At 42.5% G+C, this 16510-nt stretch overlaps 1 protein-coding gene across 1 annotated transcript in view; it reads left to right on the top strand.

Moving 5' to 3' along the window:
• PRELID2 (PRELI domain containing 2) overlaps positions 1-16510 on the top strand; it is a 62675-nt gene that overhangs the window by 7221 nt on the left and 38944 nt on the right. The window contains exons 2-4 of the mRNA XM_054567939.1: positions 3334-3391; positions 5541-5614; positions 7136-7296. Coding sequence (XP_054423914.1) covers positions 3334-3391; positions 5541-5614; positions 7136-7296 — 293 coding nt within the window. The remainder of the gene's footprint in view (positions 1-3333; positions 3392-5540; positions 5615-7135; positions 7297-16510) is intronic.

Consider the following 16510-nt stretch of genomic DNA (forward strand, 5'->3'; position numbering starts at 1 on the left):
ACGTCATCACATTTTTAACACAAAGACTCCTTATCATGACACTTGTTAATAGGCTTGCTCATTCTGGAGCGGACTGACTGAGATGATGCGCATGGCAGCCTGATATGCAGCCCCCTGCACGCTCCCAGCAAATGCTCAATAAGTCTTCAGTGGGCTGAGCCTGACCTAGCTTGATCCATTCCACTGTCACACGTTTTGGAAAGGTGTCGAGAAAAATCTGGTCACCTGCTTCCTGTCTCTGCAAATAGACATGACTAGTGGTGACCCTCTCTGAGCAGCTTTCCCTCTCTCAACTCCTTATTTGACTTCAGGTACTTTTTTTGTGAATTAAACCATGAATATTCAAGTTGCCACAAGATGATGTCAGATCGTTTCCAGTGATGCCAGGTAGGGGGAGCCTCCGCACAATAAATCCTTAATTTTAAAGAGTTCAGACCTACGCCTTTTGCGTCATGGTCTTTAGCTCTGTAAATAAACCACTTAATTTCTTTTCCCATTCTCGTATGGTAACTTGAGACTCATGTCTGTCTAGCTCCAAAAGGAGCTGTATAGGAAGATGACTTGAATCTTGCAGATGATTTTATTGAGTGAATTTTTCAGGATCTCTTGTGTTTGGTTAATAAAACTTTCTTTTTACTTTTTAAATTTATAAGTATTGTCTAATGGGTGACCTCTAAGTATTTGTTTTACAGTGGTCTCTCTTGTAATTTTTCATCCCCCTATTATTCCTTACTGTGATTTATTCTCTCTCTCTCTCTCTCTCCATATATTTATAACATTTATTCCCCAAACTAACATGTAAGGTCTCTGAGCAGCTACAATTTCCTTTGTTTTATGACTATATTCTTGGTGCCTGGAACAGTGTCTTGCCTGGTAGTTACTGAAAAAATCATTGAATCAAGAATAAATAGAGAGTTTTTACTGTTATTTAAACAGACACCCTTTGACTTAATAAAAAATATAACAATCATGTAAAGTGTGAGATTTCTGACCTTATTGTACTCTTTAGGAATTTGACTGGTCAAATATTAAGAACTAAAAACTTCGATCACTGTCCTTCTCCGATGATTACAAGTCCAACCTCTTTCATAATTTAGTTTAGTAATCTTTCTACAACTTACATTGTGTTTACAATATTCAGTCAGGATGTATTGATGAGGGTAAAATGAACAAACTAGGACTATAGTAAAGGAAGTACTCTCATTTTATGTTAGTGTAAAAATTCTAGTTCATACACAACTCATACACAATTCAGGGTATCTCTGTTAGTTTCAAATATTAAAAAAAAAGTTTAATGATTTATTGGGATGGCATTGGATAATAAAATCATGTAGGTTTCAGGGGTACATCATCTGTGTATTGTGTGTTCACCCCAAGTCAGTCTCCCTCCATCACCATTTATCCCCCATACCTTCCTCCACCTCCCCTGCCCCTTTCCCTCTGATCATCACCATACTCTTGTCTGTGAGGAAATACTGCCTTTGCGTCACGGGTGCTTATGAGTGAGGCCTCTTGCCAAGGAACAGAATAGCTAAACCTGACCATCCATAATGGAGATTACTGTCAAGAGGTACTGAAGGCTAAGCTTGAAGAAAGCAGTCATTGTAGTTTTGAGCATTTTCTTTCTAGGGCCAAAAAAATGAGTGAATGACTACCTATTTCAAAAGCCACAATTTTGACTGGTTATCAGACCCGCAGTTGCCAGGATGGACGTGTGAGTGACAGTTTGTGGCCCGGGGCATGGGGCGGTGTGAGGCTGCTGAGGGCTACGACTGGTCTTCACGGATTGGTCCCCAAATAAGAAGTAAGGTTCACTTTCCAAACTGATCCCTGAGGTCAGCGGGGTTTATCTTCCAACTCATTCCTTCGCTCAGCAAATATTTATTGAGGGCCTGCTGTGTGCCAGACCTGTGCTAGGTGGTGGGGATACAGGAGAGACTTACACAGATGGTGTTCCTGCTCTCATAGAGCCTCTGGCCTGATCCAGTGTCCTTTGGGGGGCCGCAGATATCTTTAAGAATGTGTGAAAAGGAAGGACTCTTTTCCCTGAAAATCAAACAGTAGGTCCATCAACCTCAACAGTTGGTCACTCAGCCTCTTGCGAGTGTGCATACATGCACACTTGAGCATGCAGCTCTGCAGGGTTGGGGAGACGCATACTCACTGAGTTTTGCATACTATTTCATGAGGTTCAGAAGACTTATAGTTCAAGCTGGCTGTTCTCACCTCCCCTTAGCACCATACGAAGTCTTGGATATGACTTCCTGTAATTTTCAGATTTGATCTCATGACGAAGCAGTAAACCTCTGGGGAAAAGAGCCCAAGGGGCCCTCGGCAGGCCTGAGTCAGCAGCCACCCTGTCCTGTGGCTTTGAGGAGGTCCCTCCTGCTCCCTAAGTCTCTCGTTTTGCACCTGGGCAGTGGAGAGGGTTGGGTCTGAGTGTGGGTAGGGTGGACGGGCTTTGAAGGCTGCAGAGAGTGTGGTAAATTACAGTCCCGGCGCTCATTAGCTGGCTGATTTTGAGCAAATTATTTACTTTATCCGAGCCTGATTTCTCACATGTGAAAGGGAAAAAGCAGCATATAGCTCATGGGATACTTTTGAGAACTAAACTGAAATGATGTATAAAAACTGCCTGGGACAAAAATGGAAGCTCTTAGCAGCTTTATATCCAAATTGTCTTTCAGGGGAATTTAGTCAGTAAATGAACTATTTATCGAGGACCTGGCATAGACCATGAGGAAAGGTCCATCATCGCACCCCTGCGAGGTTAACCCAGCTCCCGGCCAGTGGTTCAGGGCGGTGGTGAAGGGATTCGCTCGGCATAAGGCCTGGTTTCACTTCCTGGCTCTCCCGCCCACAAGCTGGGGGAGCCTAAGCTCTGTGACCTTCCTTCAGGTTCCATTTCTGGAAGGTGGGACAATGATATCACACAACCCAGTCACAACAAAGAGGCTATTAAAGGATTTAAAGAACGTTGTGCAAGTAAAGTGTTTAGCACAGCGCCCGGCACGAAAGAACACTCCTGACTGAATAAAGCTAGTTCAGTATTAGTAACATTATTTACTGACTCGTTTAACTTAACCTGCCCCTGTGCATCAAGGGCTAGGTTGGATCTGAGGAAGGCTCTGCCTGGATTTTCTTAGGGCCCAGCTGGTCAGAGCATCTCACTTACTGAGGCCGAAGCAGTAAATTTAAGACTCTTGATAGAAAACTGGCCGTAGACATCGCTTGGAAAATATTCCCTGTTCCTGTGCATCACAGTGGTTACTATGAAATAACTCACTTGGGTAAAAGACAGATGGTAATTCTTCTTTATGTGCTCCCTTTCAGTATCCCAACCCCATGGATAAAAATGTCATCTCTGTCAAAACTGTGGAAGAAAAAAGAGGTAAGTTCTCTGAATTGACCTCACTTCAGCAGTGATCATTAAGTGATGCCGATTTTTGTAAACGTGTGCGTGCGTGCGTGTGTGGCCTACTATGTTTTAACCAGGTGTGTCTCTGTATTTGAGGTGACTGACGGAAAAGAGCACCAGCAGTTACAGCGGTCGAATGCTTGCCTACTCTGCTCTTGTCTCTTTCTCTAGTAATCACTGGTGACAATTGCAACAGCAAACATTTTTGAGCACTTAGTAAGTGCCAGGCACATTTTCTTTTAGTAACTCATTTAATGTTCAGAACAGTGTATGAGGTAGGTATTATTATTACTCCTTTTTGGTGAACAAAGAAACCAGGGTAGAGAAAGAAATAACTTGTCCAAAGTCGTATGGCTATATCCCGATAACTTACCCATATCTCATTTTATGGACGGCAAATAGCATGTATATGAAATGCGACTGTAAAGGGATTAGATTATGGCGTCACACCTGTACTTAATATGATTCAGTATTGACTGATAGATTATGCTTGAGTGGCCTGCTGTTGTAAATAAAGTTTTATTGGCACTCGGCGAGTCCTCTTTGTTTAGATTGTATTGATAGCTGCTTCCTTATGACAAGAGCGGAGTTGAGTTGTCACAACAGAGACTACATGGCTCACAAAACCTAAGCCATTTACCACCTGGCCCTTTACCAAAAATGTTTACTGACCCCTGGACTAGAGTAAGGGAGTCTTTACTGTTCTCTGTCACTCGCATCTCCTTGGGAAGCACTTCACTTTCAGTGTTTGAACTTGAGAACTGAGCCGGGCACGGCACAGTAATGATGAACACAATCAATGGCTCAACCTGTGGAGACACCCAGACCCTGGTCGGACATGCTCTCGAGTCTCCTGAGTAAACGGATGAGACACCACTGCTCATTACGTGACTCTGAGGCCTTCTCTGTGCTTGGTGAACAGGGTACTGTCTTTTGCTTGTCAGGTTATTTTCGGCACTGCCATAACTTATAGATATATTTTTAAAAACATTTTCATGGGTATCTGCACTCAGTGTGGGAGGAACTTGTAATTTGGCATCAGAGAAATCTGATTTCAAGTCCTGATTTTGTTACTATCCATATAAACTAACTTTTCTTGCAGCCTCAATTTCTTCATCTGTTAAATGGGCAAATAATAAACCTGCTTTTAGATTGTTGTGAAAATCAAATGAGCAATGTACGTATTCCAGAGTGTGGTATAGGGACATTAATGATGACTCCTGCCATTGACAAGGGCATCTTGGCCACCAGGAGTGGCTAGTCCGTCTTGTTAGTGTCCTGCAAACACTGGATGAGATGGCCAAAGGGGGGCCAGTCAGCAGAGAAGACAAACCAGCTTCTCGCCCTCTCAGCGGCTTCGGAACAGTCAGAAGCTTGTTTGGACCAAGGTGTAGGGTTTCTATAGCCAGTTCCTTGTAGGAGTGTGGCTGAGTCACAGTAATTCACAGAGCAAACGACAGCACTTCAAAGTTTATCTTTGTCTCTAACATGGTTTCCGTTTTTCATAACTCATATTTATTGATACACATCATATGTGCGTGTGCACGCGCATGCACACACACACACATACAATTTTTTTAACATCCCTGGCGCTACTCTGGAAATTTCCTTCCAAAACAGAGTAGTTCCAGTCACAGGAAGCCTATGAGAGAAAAATATGCCTAATATAATTAATTATAAGTTTAAATTTTGTAGCTAGAAATCTGGGCTTGAAAACATGTTTGGTGTAGAAGGTGACAATGTTAGATTCTCTCTCCCTCTCTCTCTCTTTTTGTTAAAACATTCTCTTTGTTGGAGTTGAGCAGGAGGCTCATTGGCCATTGTCATTGGAGTGACGATATTGATAGTTCACAGCAGTGACCAATTTGTGATTCTTTCATCCTTGAATTTAGAATGTGCACTTACAAGTAGCTGTTGTACATGTATTTCTCGATCACAGATAAGCATATTTGCAGTGATTTGGCCCAGAAAAGTGGTCAGAGACACTAAGTTTTGAGTTAAATATTTTCTTCATGATTTCTACATCTAGAAAATGGAAGCTGCCATTAGAAGTTTTATTGATCTTAAGACAAGAGTACATTTCCTTAAACATTTTTTTAGTGTGAAATTTTTCTGTTTCTAGATGTATCAACAGGAATCATCTATAGAAAGAGGATAGCAATCTGTCGAAACGTGGTTCCAGAAATTTTAAGGAAGGTAAATTCATTTCAAAATTTAATCAGCCTTGGTGTAACATTGGGTAATTTTCCAGTCGTTATGAAAAGAGCATTTTCTGATGGAAAGGAGCGTTAGAACTTTCCCAGTTCGCCTGTCTCGTAGCCCTTCAGAGGAGGAAACGTCCATTTCCAGCCTTGGCTGTGGCAGATGCCACCGGAGACCGCTTTTCTCTCTGTCCTGTGCCTCTCTGTTTTGTGAAGGGCTTAGTGGACATAGAACCGGTCTACAATTATTTAAAGATACCTTGAACATTTCACATGAAGTGACCGTCTTTCCTTATCTGTCCATGGTTAGATATGACCCTCAGGTAAGAATGATCAGAGGTGGGCAGGTGGTAAATATTTAATGAGATCTTTAGTGAGGGAGATGAGCGCTTCGGTTTCTATTTCACTGTCAGAACCATTACTTCAGGAAGCATAATGTTCTCAGTGCTCTCTGTAAGCCCTTCTGTGTATGTTTCTGCAAAGTGGTGGTATTGATGATGAAATCTTCACGACGGCAAATTGTTTTCTCTCTTTGAAATCCTTCAGCACACCTGGTGATTGATGGTTGGGGAAAAGGTAAGTGGAAAATTTTAATCACATTGCTTAGAACCATTAGGAAATAAGAGGAGAGCATCCTGATTCACACTTTTAAAAATGTCTCAGATGATGTTTTCAATCCGGAAGTGATTCTGTGTGTGATTTGGAACCCAGCTGGGCTCTGGCCTGTTAGCTTGCAAATTACAGTGCTGAGCTGTTTGCAGAATAGGGGGCGGCTTCTGTCACTTCCTCATCGTGAATCAAGACGCTGCCACATTCTTGTGTGGAAAGAAACACCTTTCTTTCATAGGATAATGAAAATGAACTTTCTTTTATTTTTCAGAGGGTAAAATGTGTTGCAAAATGTGCAGCAAATTATTATGGGCTTTTCCCGCAGAGGGTGTACCCTGTCTGCCTTTGCCCTACATATATGCCTTGAATCTATTATTTAAAAAGGCATTCAACTTTGTGTTGTATCTCAATTCTTAAATAATTTAGGGACACCTCTGACTTGTACAGTTCTGCCTTTGTAGTTTCCCATGTCTCTTCTACCCAGGAGAGCATACGTTTCTAGGCATTGAACAGAGTTGAAAATGAAGAAAATACTTTACCTGCTGTCATCGGGCACGGGAGCCCGTAAGTGGACCCAATTAGAATCCATCAATTTAAGGAGGCCGTAACTGGCCCGAGAGGAGACCCCAAGGAGGCTGCAATTGCTTAGTGGTCAGCACTTAGGGAACTCGGGCCAGGGACAGTGCAGCCTGCATAAATCCTGGGCCATGTGCATGTCCCCGCCAGCATTTAGTAAGGTCGTAACATGTTTGATGCTCAAGGACTTACAGCCATTGGTGAGCCTTCATCCATGTATCAGGACCACTTGTCCTCTTAAATTACCCAAGACTGAAAGCACCTCTGGGCACAACCGTCACGTAACCTGCTCTCCCTAAACTGAGAAAGCCCTCCTCCCTCTGTTGGACAGGTGAGCATTTTAAAGGTACCCGATATCCAGTTAGAAGAGGAATCATGGCTCAATCCTCAGGAAAGAAACATGGCTATACGGAGTCACTGCCTTACGTGGACACAGTATGCCTCCATGAAGGAAGAGTCTGTCTTTCGGGAAAGTATGGAGAACCCAAATTGGTAAGGTCACCTCTGTGTGTGTTAGTGAATGTGCATGTACCTGTAGCGTGGGTACAGGGATGCACAAATGAGCACATGTATTAAAAAGCGAAGATTTCATCCTTTTAACCTCTGTTTACAACTTACATAAATTATACATTGTTAATTTTTAATCACACAAGTAATTAATGCATAGATTTCCCTTTGGAGGGAAAATGACAGTTTAATGCCTTTCTGGCCACCCTATTAAATCTTGATGTCTTTTGCCTTCTCCAGAAGACAATGGATATTATCACTGTGCTCAGTATTTTTCTAGACTTTTAAGAGATACCTTCAGGCACTTACATGTGTGTTCACTATACTAAAAGTACCTTCAGGCACTTACATGTGTGTTCACTTACATGTGTGTTTAGTATGTATAAATCATTGTGCCCCTACCCTTTTTGCTTAATAGAATGTTTCTAAACTTTATATATTATATATATATAAAAAATACAGCACATTCCTTTGAAATGTTGTATCATCTTCAACCTTATGATGTTACTATATCCTATGTAGCTTTTTCCTTTTTGACAAACATTCTGGTGGTTTTCAGTTTCTTTATATTGCAGATGGCACCGCACTGTAAGGCATATGACCCTCGTAAGTGCTACATGTGAATGTTTCTCTAAAGTAGAATTTTTAATTTCTCAGGTGTATTGAGGCATTATTTACATATAATAAAATTTATTCTTCTTAGTGTATGGTTCTATGAGTTTTGACAAACATATATACAGATGTGTAACCACTGCCACAATCAAGCTATAAATCATTTAAGATATAAAGTTATATGCCACGACAATTCAATGGGGAAAGAATATTTTTTCAACAAATGGTGCTGGCACAATCGAATATTCACAAACTAGAGTGAAGTTGGACCTCTACCTCACACAAAATAGAAAATTAGCTCAAAATGGATCCAAGACCTAAATGGAAGAGTCAAGACTATACAACTCTTAGGCGAAAACATAGGTGTAAATCTTTATAATCTTGGACTAGGCAATAGTTTCTTAGATATGACACCAGAAAGCCCAAGCAACCAAATATAGGTAAATTTGATTGCATCAAAATGTAACACTTTTGTGCTTCAAACAGTAGTGTCAAGAAGATGAAAAAAAACAGTCCAGAGAATGGGAGAAAATATTTGCAAACCTTATATCAGATAAGGGTCTAGTATCTATCATATTTAAAGACTATTATGACTTAATAATAAAAAGACAACCCAGTGAAAAGATGGGCAAAATTTTGAGTAGATATTTTCCCAAAAGATATACAGATGGCCAATAAGCACATGAAAATATGCTCAACATCAATAGTCATTAGGAAGATGCAAATGGAAACCACAGTGAGGTATCACTTCAAACCTGCTAGGATGGCTCTGATAAAAGACACACAATAGCAAGTGTTAAAGAGGATGTGGACAGATTGGAACCCACACATACTGCCGGTGGGAAAGCCCAGCCTCTGTAGAGAACAGTTTGTCATTGCCTCAAAAATTACACAGAGTTGCCACTTTACCCAGCAATTCTACATTGTTTCGAGAACAGGTCCACAGAAAAACTTGTCTATGTCCACAGCACTGTCATTCATAATAAGAACGTGGAAACAAGCCAGATGTTGATGAAATGTAAACAAATGTGGTATATCCATACAGTGGACTATTATTCAGCCATAGAAGGAAATGGAGTAATGATTCATGTTACAACATGGATGAAATTTGAAAACATTATGCCAAGTGAAAGAAGCCAGTTACAAATGTCCAGATATTTTATGAGTCAGTTTATTTGAAACGTCCAGAACAGGCAGATGCTTAGGGATAGAAAGTAGATTCCTTTTGAGAGTGGGAAGTGACTTTGAATGGGTATGGAGTTTCTTTTTGGGCGATGAAAGTGTTCTGGGACTAGTGGTGGCGGTTGTACAATTCTGTGAATAAAGTAGAACCACTGGGAGAATTTTATGGTATGTGAATTATATCTTAGTGAAAGAAAGCTGTATAGCATTCTCAGGACATGCACATTTTTAGTTTATACAGATCCTGTCAAATTTCCTCCAATGTGTTACTATATTAATTTACACTCATAAATAGTACATGGAAGTTTATTTCCCTACAACATTGCCAGCGCTTAATGTTAATATACTTTTCAATTTTGCCAGTGTAATGAATGAGAAATGATTAATTCTTTTGAGATAGGTTTAAAAATGAAGCAAAATCTATCAAGCCCCAAATGTGATGGGTGATTGTTGCTGTGAACTATGACCTCAGAGGATAATTTACTGTGTTTTTTGGTGTTGTCCTGTATGGTTTGGTTTTTTTAAAAATTATGTACCTGTCATTTTAACGGAAATATTAAGGCTCTCAAATCCAGATAACTAAAGACCAAAAATCTTATATCCATTCTAAAGCTCCATCACTTGTTCAGATCATTACCGCTCCCCATAATTCTAGATATACCATGATAATTCTGGAATGCCGTGCATGGAATGGGTGTGAATGCCAAGTCTTAACAGCATCTGATGGGTTTGCTTAGAATGACCCACAACTTTTTTTTTCAGTCTCCCTCCTGACAAGAACCTGCCATAGAACTTAGATATTTGTGGTTAAGTATAGCCAGAGAATAGAGCCTTTTTTTTTTTTTTTTTTTTTGTATATTGAAGTAGTAAAAGGACAGACTTGTCTCATTATGCAAAAACACAAAAGTCTTTCATTTCATTTACTTCTTTTCAGTCTTGATTTTCTCATGTATCCTGGTCCTTGGCTAGCCTGAGCAGCTGAACCAAACCTTCGTCAGCAAGATGTAAAGTAATTGGCCCTCAAAGTCCAGGGAAGACATCCTTCAGGGTCTTTTTCCTTTCTGTGTTTTTTAAAACTCTTCTTTAAAATTGTTACTCTGATTCTGGAAAAAAATGATACATGAATCTTGTAAAAAATATTAAACAGTTCTGGGAAAAGAAAGAAGTAATTTTCATCACCTAGTGAGAGTGCACATGATTTTCTTGGCCCATTCACTCCCAATAGGCATTTAGATTTTTGGCTGTTACAAACAACGCTGTGATAAAGTCCCTATGATTACATGTTTCCCCACTTGTTCAATGACCTTTTAAAGTAGATGGAGCAAAATGGGATTTCTGGGTCAAAGGTTATATGCATTTTATATTTTTATACATATTACCAGATTTCTCTATAGGAAGATGTGACCAATTACACTTTTCTTTCTTATTTTGTTTGTTATATTCTTGTCCTCTCCAAAACACCTTCTTTCAGATTCCTGACACAGCAGGCCAGTATTTATTGACACTTGCTGTGTCAAGGTCAAAGCTAGATTCTTCACCAGCAGTGCTTTGAAGCTTAGGTTAAATAAGTTGCTCAAGGTGATACTGTCCATGAGTTGCCAAGTCAAGATGTGAGTCCACTTGCCCTGGACTTGATACCTGAGAAGAGGGGTTGGTAGCAATAGGGATTTTTATAAAGAACGGATTTACTGCAAACTGTAGAGTGCTTAAATGCCAGGTTACATATGAATTATGGGTTTTGTCTTTTTAGCAACAAGCAGCCACATAAAGGTTTCTGAGCGCGAGATGACGTGATGAAAGCTGTGATCCACACTCTAGGAAACATATTTTCTTTGCTCTTGACAGGGATTTAGAAAGGCACTTTAGGTAGGCAGTCTAAGCAAGGTAATCTTGGGAGGACGGCAAAGAAAGGACACATTATTACTTTCATTCCCCTCCTTCGCCAGGGAACGTGAGAGTAATGGCTATCCACTGCTTCCGGAGATGAAATATGGACAATTGGTTTAAAAGGAAAAAAAAAAGCTGTCACGGCTGTTGAGTCTCAAGTTAGACCTGGAAGCTGTGTGTTGGTTAGCAGGTGTGGGTGTGTGACGGGAAACCAGATGTCGTTCTGTCCCCGAGCACGGCCCGTCCTCAGTTCCAAAATGGGCTTCCCGCGGACCCTGGCTGCGCGCGGCTGTGTCGCTGCACAGAGCCAGTTGGGGCTTCCCGCGGACGCCTCCGCCCCTGTGGCGCCGCCTCACGCACGGGCCCCGTCGGCCCTTCCCCCGTCTGTCGTCCTACAGCGGTTTTCTAATGTGTTTTCTTTCTTTATTAACTTCGTGGGGCATTTCCTTCCTGCAGTTTTTAGGAAATGGAGTTTATATCCTTTCGGGGAGATAGAGTTGCGGTGATGTTGTCCATGTTCATCTCACTTTTCCGGAGCCCAGCTCGGCACTCTGCGCCCAGCGCAGCGCGCCTGCACTTACTCTGTCCCTTCTGCCGTATCGGTCACGCTGCCTTTCACCGCCGGTCACCGAAGTCCCGGCCCACGCAGCGCCAGCCCGCGCGTACATGTGTTTGCTCTGCGCCAGACACTGTTTTAGGTGCTTGATACACGCGCGTGTGTGTGCGCGCGCACGGATATATATGGATATAGAGTTACTTAATCTTCCTAACAATCCTATAACATAGGAACTATTATTATCCCCGCGTTACAAACGGAAGTAACTCGCACAAGGTAAGACGACCAGTAGGTATCACAGCCAGATTCAATCCTGGGCAGTTTGGCTGCAGAATCTGGGCCGTTGGCAGTGATGCTGCCGTTCCTGTCAACGAGGAACGGCATTATCTCATAACTAGGTGGCCTGTGGTTCCAGAGCCCCTGTGTATCAAATTTTTTCAAGTGAGGTTTCCTCATGGTTGCCAGTGGGAACTAGGGTCCTCGTGTTTCTTTGTCCACCTTTAGTGAGGAAAACGGAACTGTGAATGGGAGAGAACCTGCCACTCAAACAAAGTCCTGCCTCTAAATGTGTGTAAGTTAACCGATCGACTGCCCCCTGCTGCACTGTTAAAGGGGATTTGAGGACTGATACGGGCTGATTGGCCTGACCCGTTCGGATCGGCCCTAGAGCTGCGGGTCGGGTCGGTTCCCCTGAAACCGAAGGGCTGCGCAGGAGAGGGATGGGCGCCTGGACAGAAACGGTGGGAGTACGTTGGCAAAGAGGAGGCACGGCACGCCCTTGGCCCCCTTCGCCGTGGCGCCCCTTCCTTGTCTTTGGAAGTAACACAAACTAACCACTGCAAATGAACACAGGGATACCTCTGTACCTATGAGCGCGCCTCCCAGGGACAGGAATCGGGGCCGGAAAGCCCCAGGAGCTAAGGCAGCCTTGTCGCCTCTTGTTTTTCCACACCTGGCTTGATTGTCCAACAGTCTGCGGGTCTGTTGTACCCCCGCGGCCCGCCTGGCTCCCCTAGACTGGACAGGCGCTCATATCCTGGGCCGTGGTGACTGGCTAGGTCTTGGCTCAGGAGCCCACAATGCACCTCACTTCTCTAAGCCTCAGTTTCTACATCAGTGTGAAGGGGATAAAACCGCCGCTTCAGAGGGCTGTCGTGACGATCAAATAGATAGTACATGTAGAGAGCTTAGAACAGCGCCTGCTCATAGTGGTCAATAAATGTTAATGTTTAGTAGTATTGCCTTTATTGGTGTTATTACCAGAATGATAAAAATCCACATGACTCTGATCTTCAGCATGTATTAGCTTAAATAGAAGCCGTGTTTATAGCTGTCTACCCTTAGGCTGCAGGAAGGTATTCCATGCTGATTTTGAGTTCATCCAGCACATCGTCTCTGGGAACGAGAGCTTTGTGCAGTTCGAGAGTCATGGTGGAGGAACGCTTCTAGGTTAGTTCCGGAGTGAGATGTGAGCACTGGGGAAAGGCAGCTGGGGTCCGTACACGCATTTGGCAGGGGCTGACTCCTCCTGCGTTGGAGCTTTCTTTTTGGTGTGGCGGCTGGGGCTGTTGCAGACCCAGGCATCGTGCAAGGCACCCTGAGGAGCTGCCTGAGTTTCCAGGGTCAGAGACACAAGGTGAACGCATGACTTCCCCTTGGACGCTTGTGCCCAATCAGAAAATAGAAATAAAAAAATAAAAAATGAAAAGTCAGCTCTTGTAGGAATGGGCTTTACTTACTATGCTGAGCGGGACGCAGGCATTTCCTTTGGGACGCAGGGAATGGAGTGCCTTGTTTTAGATTTCTCAGAAGGAAGAGGCATGGTTTCTGCACTCTGAAACCTTCCATTCTGAAATAAGCTTATTCCTTTCCTATGATTTGGGGTTTGCTTCTCTTCTTTAAAACACATTTATTTGTTTCTGGTTCTTTTCCTTATTTTTTATTGCACTATGTGGGAATATAACTGATATGGATTTGATATGTCTTTAATAATGGACACTTACCTTATTCAAGTAAAGTAATTCTAAAAGATAGTCATCTCGTAAAAGTATTTTCTTGGGCTTTGCTCTTTTCACCATAGCGGTTTGTGTTTTTGCGATAAGTAAAAATGTCTCTGTTATCGTGAAGCAAGGTTTAAGTTATCACAGTTGGTGGACACTCACTCTTTATGATTTTGCAGAGCTGGGTTTTTTTGCTTTTGAGTAACAAGGTCATTCTTCCATACTCAGCATCAAGCATCCTCGCGGCCTCTGTCTTCACCTCCCCATGTCTAAGAGTTTCTGCTTATCCGTTGATGTTTGTCGATCTGAATTCTGGATTTAAAAATGCTCAGCCTAGGAGAGTGTATTAATCACATTTGATATGTTGGTTCAACTTTTATAAAATATCAAAAAATTTTCTCCTGGAACATAGTGAAAGAAACTAGCCATAGTCAAACTTTATGCGCGGATTAAATTAATGGGATGAGCAGCTGTTGTTAGTTCTTAGAAATGATATAATCGAAGCTACTCACCTGAATATTCTTCATCCTATGAATAAGGTATGTAACACTTTTAATTTCCTATTTTTCAACTCCTGGATTAAAACATCCCAAGTCTCAAATTTTCATCTGGTGAACCACAAGTAGTATAATTTGCATGTTTCAAGGAACTAATTGTTGGGCATTTTTTTTACTTCATGTGTCCATTTTTTCCTTGCTCTGAAATCTTTTATTTGTTTCCAGAAGCAAATCTGACATTTCTGTCGTCTTCCATGTGTTTAGTGCTGGCCTTTTCAGTTGACCTCCAAACTTGCTTTCCCTGCAGTAATAAAGAAATCTGGCTCTGTTAACTTTATTTAGGTATTATTTATTATCTCTAATCCTGGTGATAAAAAAGCTAGAAGGTACAGTTATCTAATAACCTGAATAAGTATCACTGTGTTTGTCCCAAAATGTGACTCCCTGTGCTCACATTGACCTGGGTTTCCCATGTACCAGTGGGCGATCAAACAGTTAGAATGCACTGCCAACGACAGAAAACCGGGCAATAAGGCCTTGTCCACGTAAATATGACATCTGGGCAGGAGCCTTCTTTTTGGCTCAGTAAGACTGCTCTCCAAAAGGTACTCGCTTGCCTTTTATGTTTGGGTTCATCTCACAGGTCACCTCTGTTTCCTGTTCTGTACCTGTGCCTCTGGTGCCTTGCCCCGTGCTTGGCTCTCAGAGGGGGCTTCGTGGCCATTCTTTGAATGGATGATGAAGGACCACCTTCTCAAGGGGTCGCAGATAGTGCTTTCCATGGGCTGAAACAGGGGTGAAGGGAGGAGAGTGAAAAGGGATGGAACCGGCAGGAGGGGCAAGTGTGAATTGGGGAAGTCCGACAGCATTTGGTAGGAATTCCATGTAGGGGCTCCCATCTGGGGAAAGGGCTAATGGTGGCCCCAGCTCCTTCACAGCGTGATGTAAAGGGTTAATAAGATAAATGGGGATGCTCTAGACTTGGAGAGCATAAGGCGCTAGATAAAGGAAAGTTGTTGGAACTAATGGTGAATCTAAATGCTGTGTTCAAAGAGTGGGGAGTCCTTAAAGTACTGACTTTGAAAACTGGTGTGGGCTTTTTTATTGAAAATGAAGGTGCTGATTGAAGTGGAAGAGATGATGGTTAGCGAAGAGGTCATTCTGTGCCAGTTACAAGTGAGGGCTTTCACACTCCTTTAGTGAGTGCCTGTGGATTTGTTTTCCATCCTCCTTTACCCTTTGGTTTTGAGTTGTGTTGGTGCAGGGTTTAGCGGGCAGGTTAAGCCTGTAGATGATTCTAGCCTCATGGGCTTGGGCTGGCTCCTGGAGATCAACAGTTTAAAAAAGTCCTCCAGGTAAGTCTGTTGAGGAGCTCAGTTTGAATGCCCCTGATAACCAGTCAGCAACCTGCCGTCCCTGTGGTGAGCCAGCGTCTAGTTGGAAGCCCTTGGGAGCTCTCTTTTGTGCAACATTCCTGCTAATCTTGTCAAGCATGACCAGATGTGTGTCTGGCTCCTCAGGAAATAGTAAACACTTTTCAGCAGAAACACCTCGTTGAAAAGTTTAGCAAAATTCAGATGAGAGCCCTGTTGAATTTATTCAAGAGAGGAATTACCCGTGGAAGTAAGGGATGAAGAAGGGAGCGTTGAGTTGGATCTGTGTCAAAATTGTGTTGTCTTCTTTTATAGAGCAGATGCCAGTTTAATTTTTTTTGTAGTTTCTTGGATCTATAGTAAATAAAATGTTTGGGCATTAAAAATTATAATATTTCATCAACCAGGCATGGATATCGTGCAGATCAACCTAAAGGCCGTGAGACAATAGACAGGCACCCAATGACAGTATACGTAGGCTAAGGCTCTGCCTCCTTCGCCAGGCTGAGAGTCAGCACCTGGGAGCTTGATTGCCATCTTTCTAAGCAAGACTAATATTAGTAGTGAAGCAAAGAGATGGAAAATGAAACTGACAAGCTGAGTTCTATCTCCTGGTTTGCATTTACAGCTACATTTTGAGACATTTTCTGTGCTGGAGGTGGAGGCTGCTGTATTTCACACATGCTGACCTCAAGAGGGGAATTGAGGCGCTGGTTCCTCGCTGGTTCTACTCGATTCTCCCCCCTGCTCTGGGACGACTCAGCAGCCTCGTGGCTGAAGTTAGGAAAACCTTCCAGCCCTTACATTGGCTGATTTTGGATGAATCTTTCTTTTTAAATTAATTAATTTGTTTTTTCAAATACATTTGTCTCCGCCCTCCCCCCACCACTTTCCCCTGCCCCCGTCCCCGCTCCCTCCCTCAATCCTTCCCCACTTTGGCTTTGTCCATGAGTCCTTGCTATATGTTCCTTGACTTGCCCCTTCCCTTCCTTTCCTCTGTCCACCCCTCCCTCCTTCCCTCTTGTCTCTGTTGGTTTCTTTTTTCTTTCAGTGTTGCTGGTCTTATTTTCCTTGCAGAGTTTGGATGAATCT

Source organism: Pteronotus mesoamericanus, unplaced genomic scaffold, assembly GCF_021234165.1.
Source record: "Pteronotus mesoamericanus isolate MK-2021 breed Mesoamerican mustached bat unplaced genomic scaffold, CSHL_Meso_final contig_2, whole genome shotgun sequence".
NCBI classification, from domain to species: Eukaryota; Metazoa; Chordata; class Mammalia; order Chiroptera; family Mormoopidae; genus Pteronotus; species Pteronotus mesoamericanus.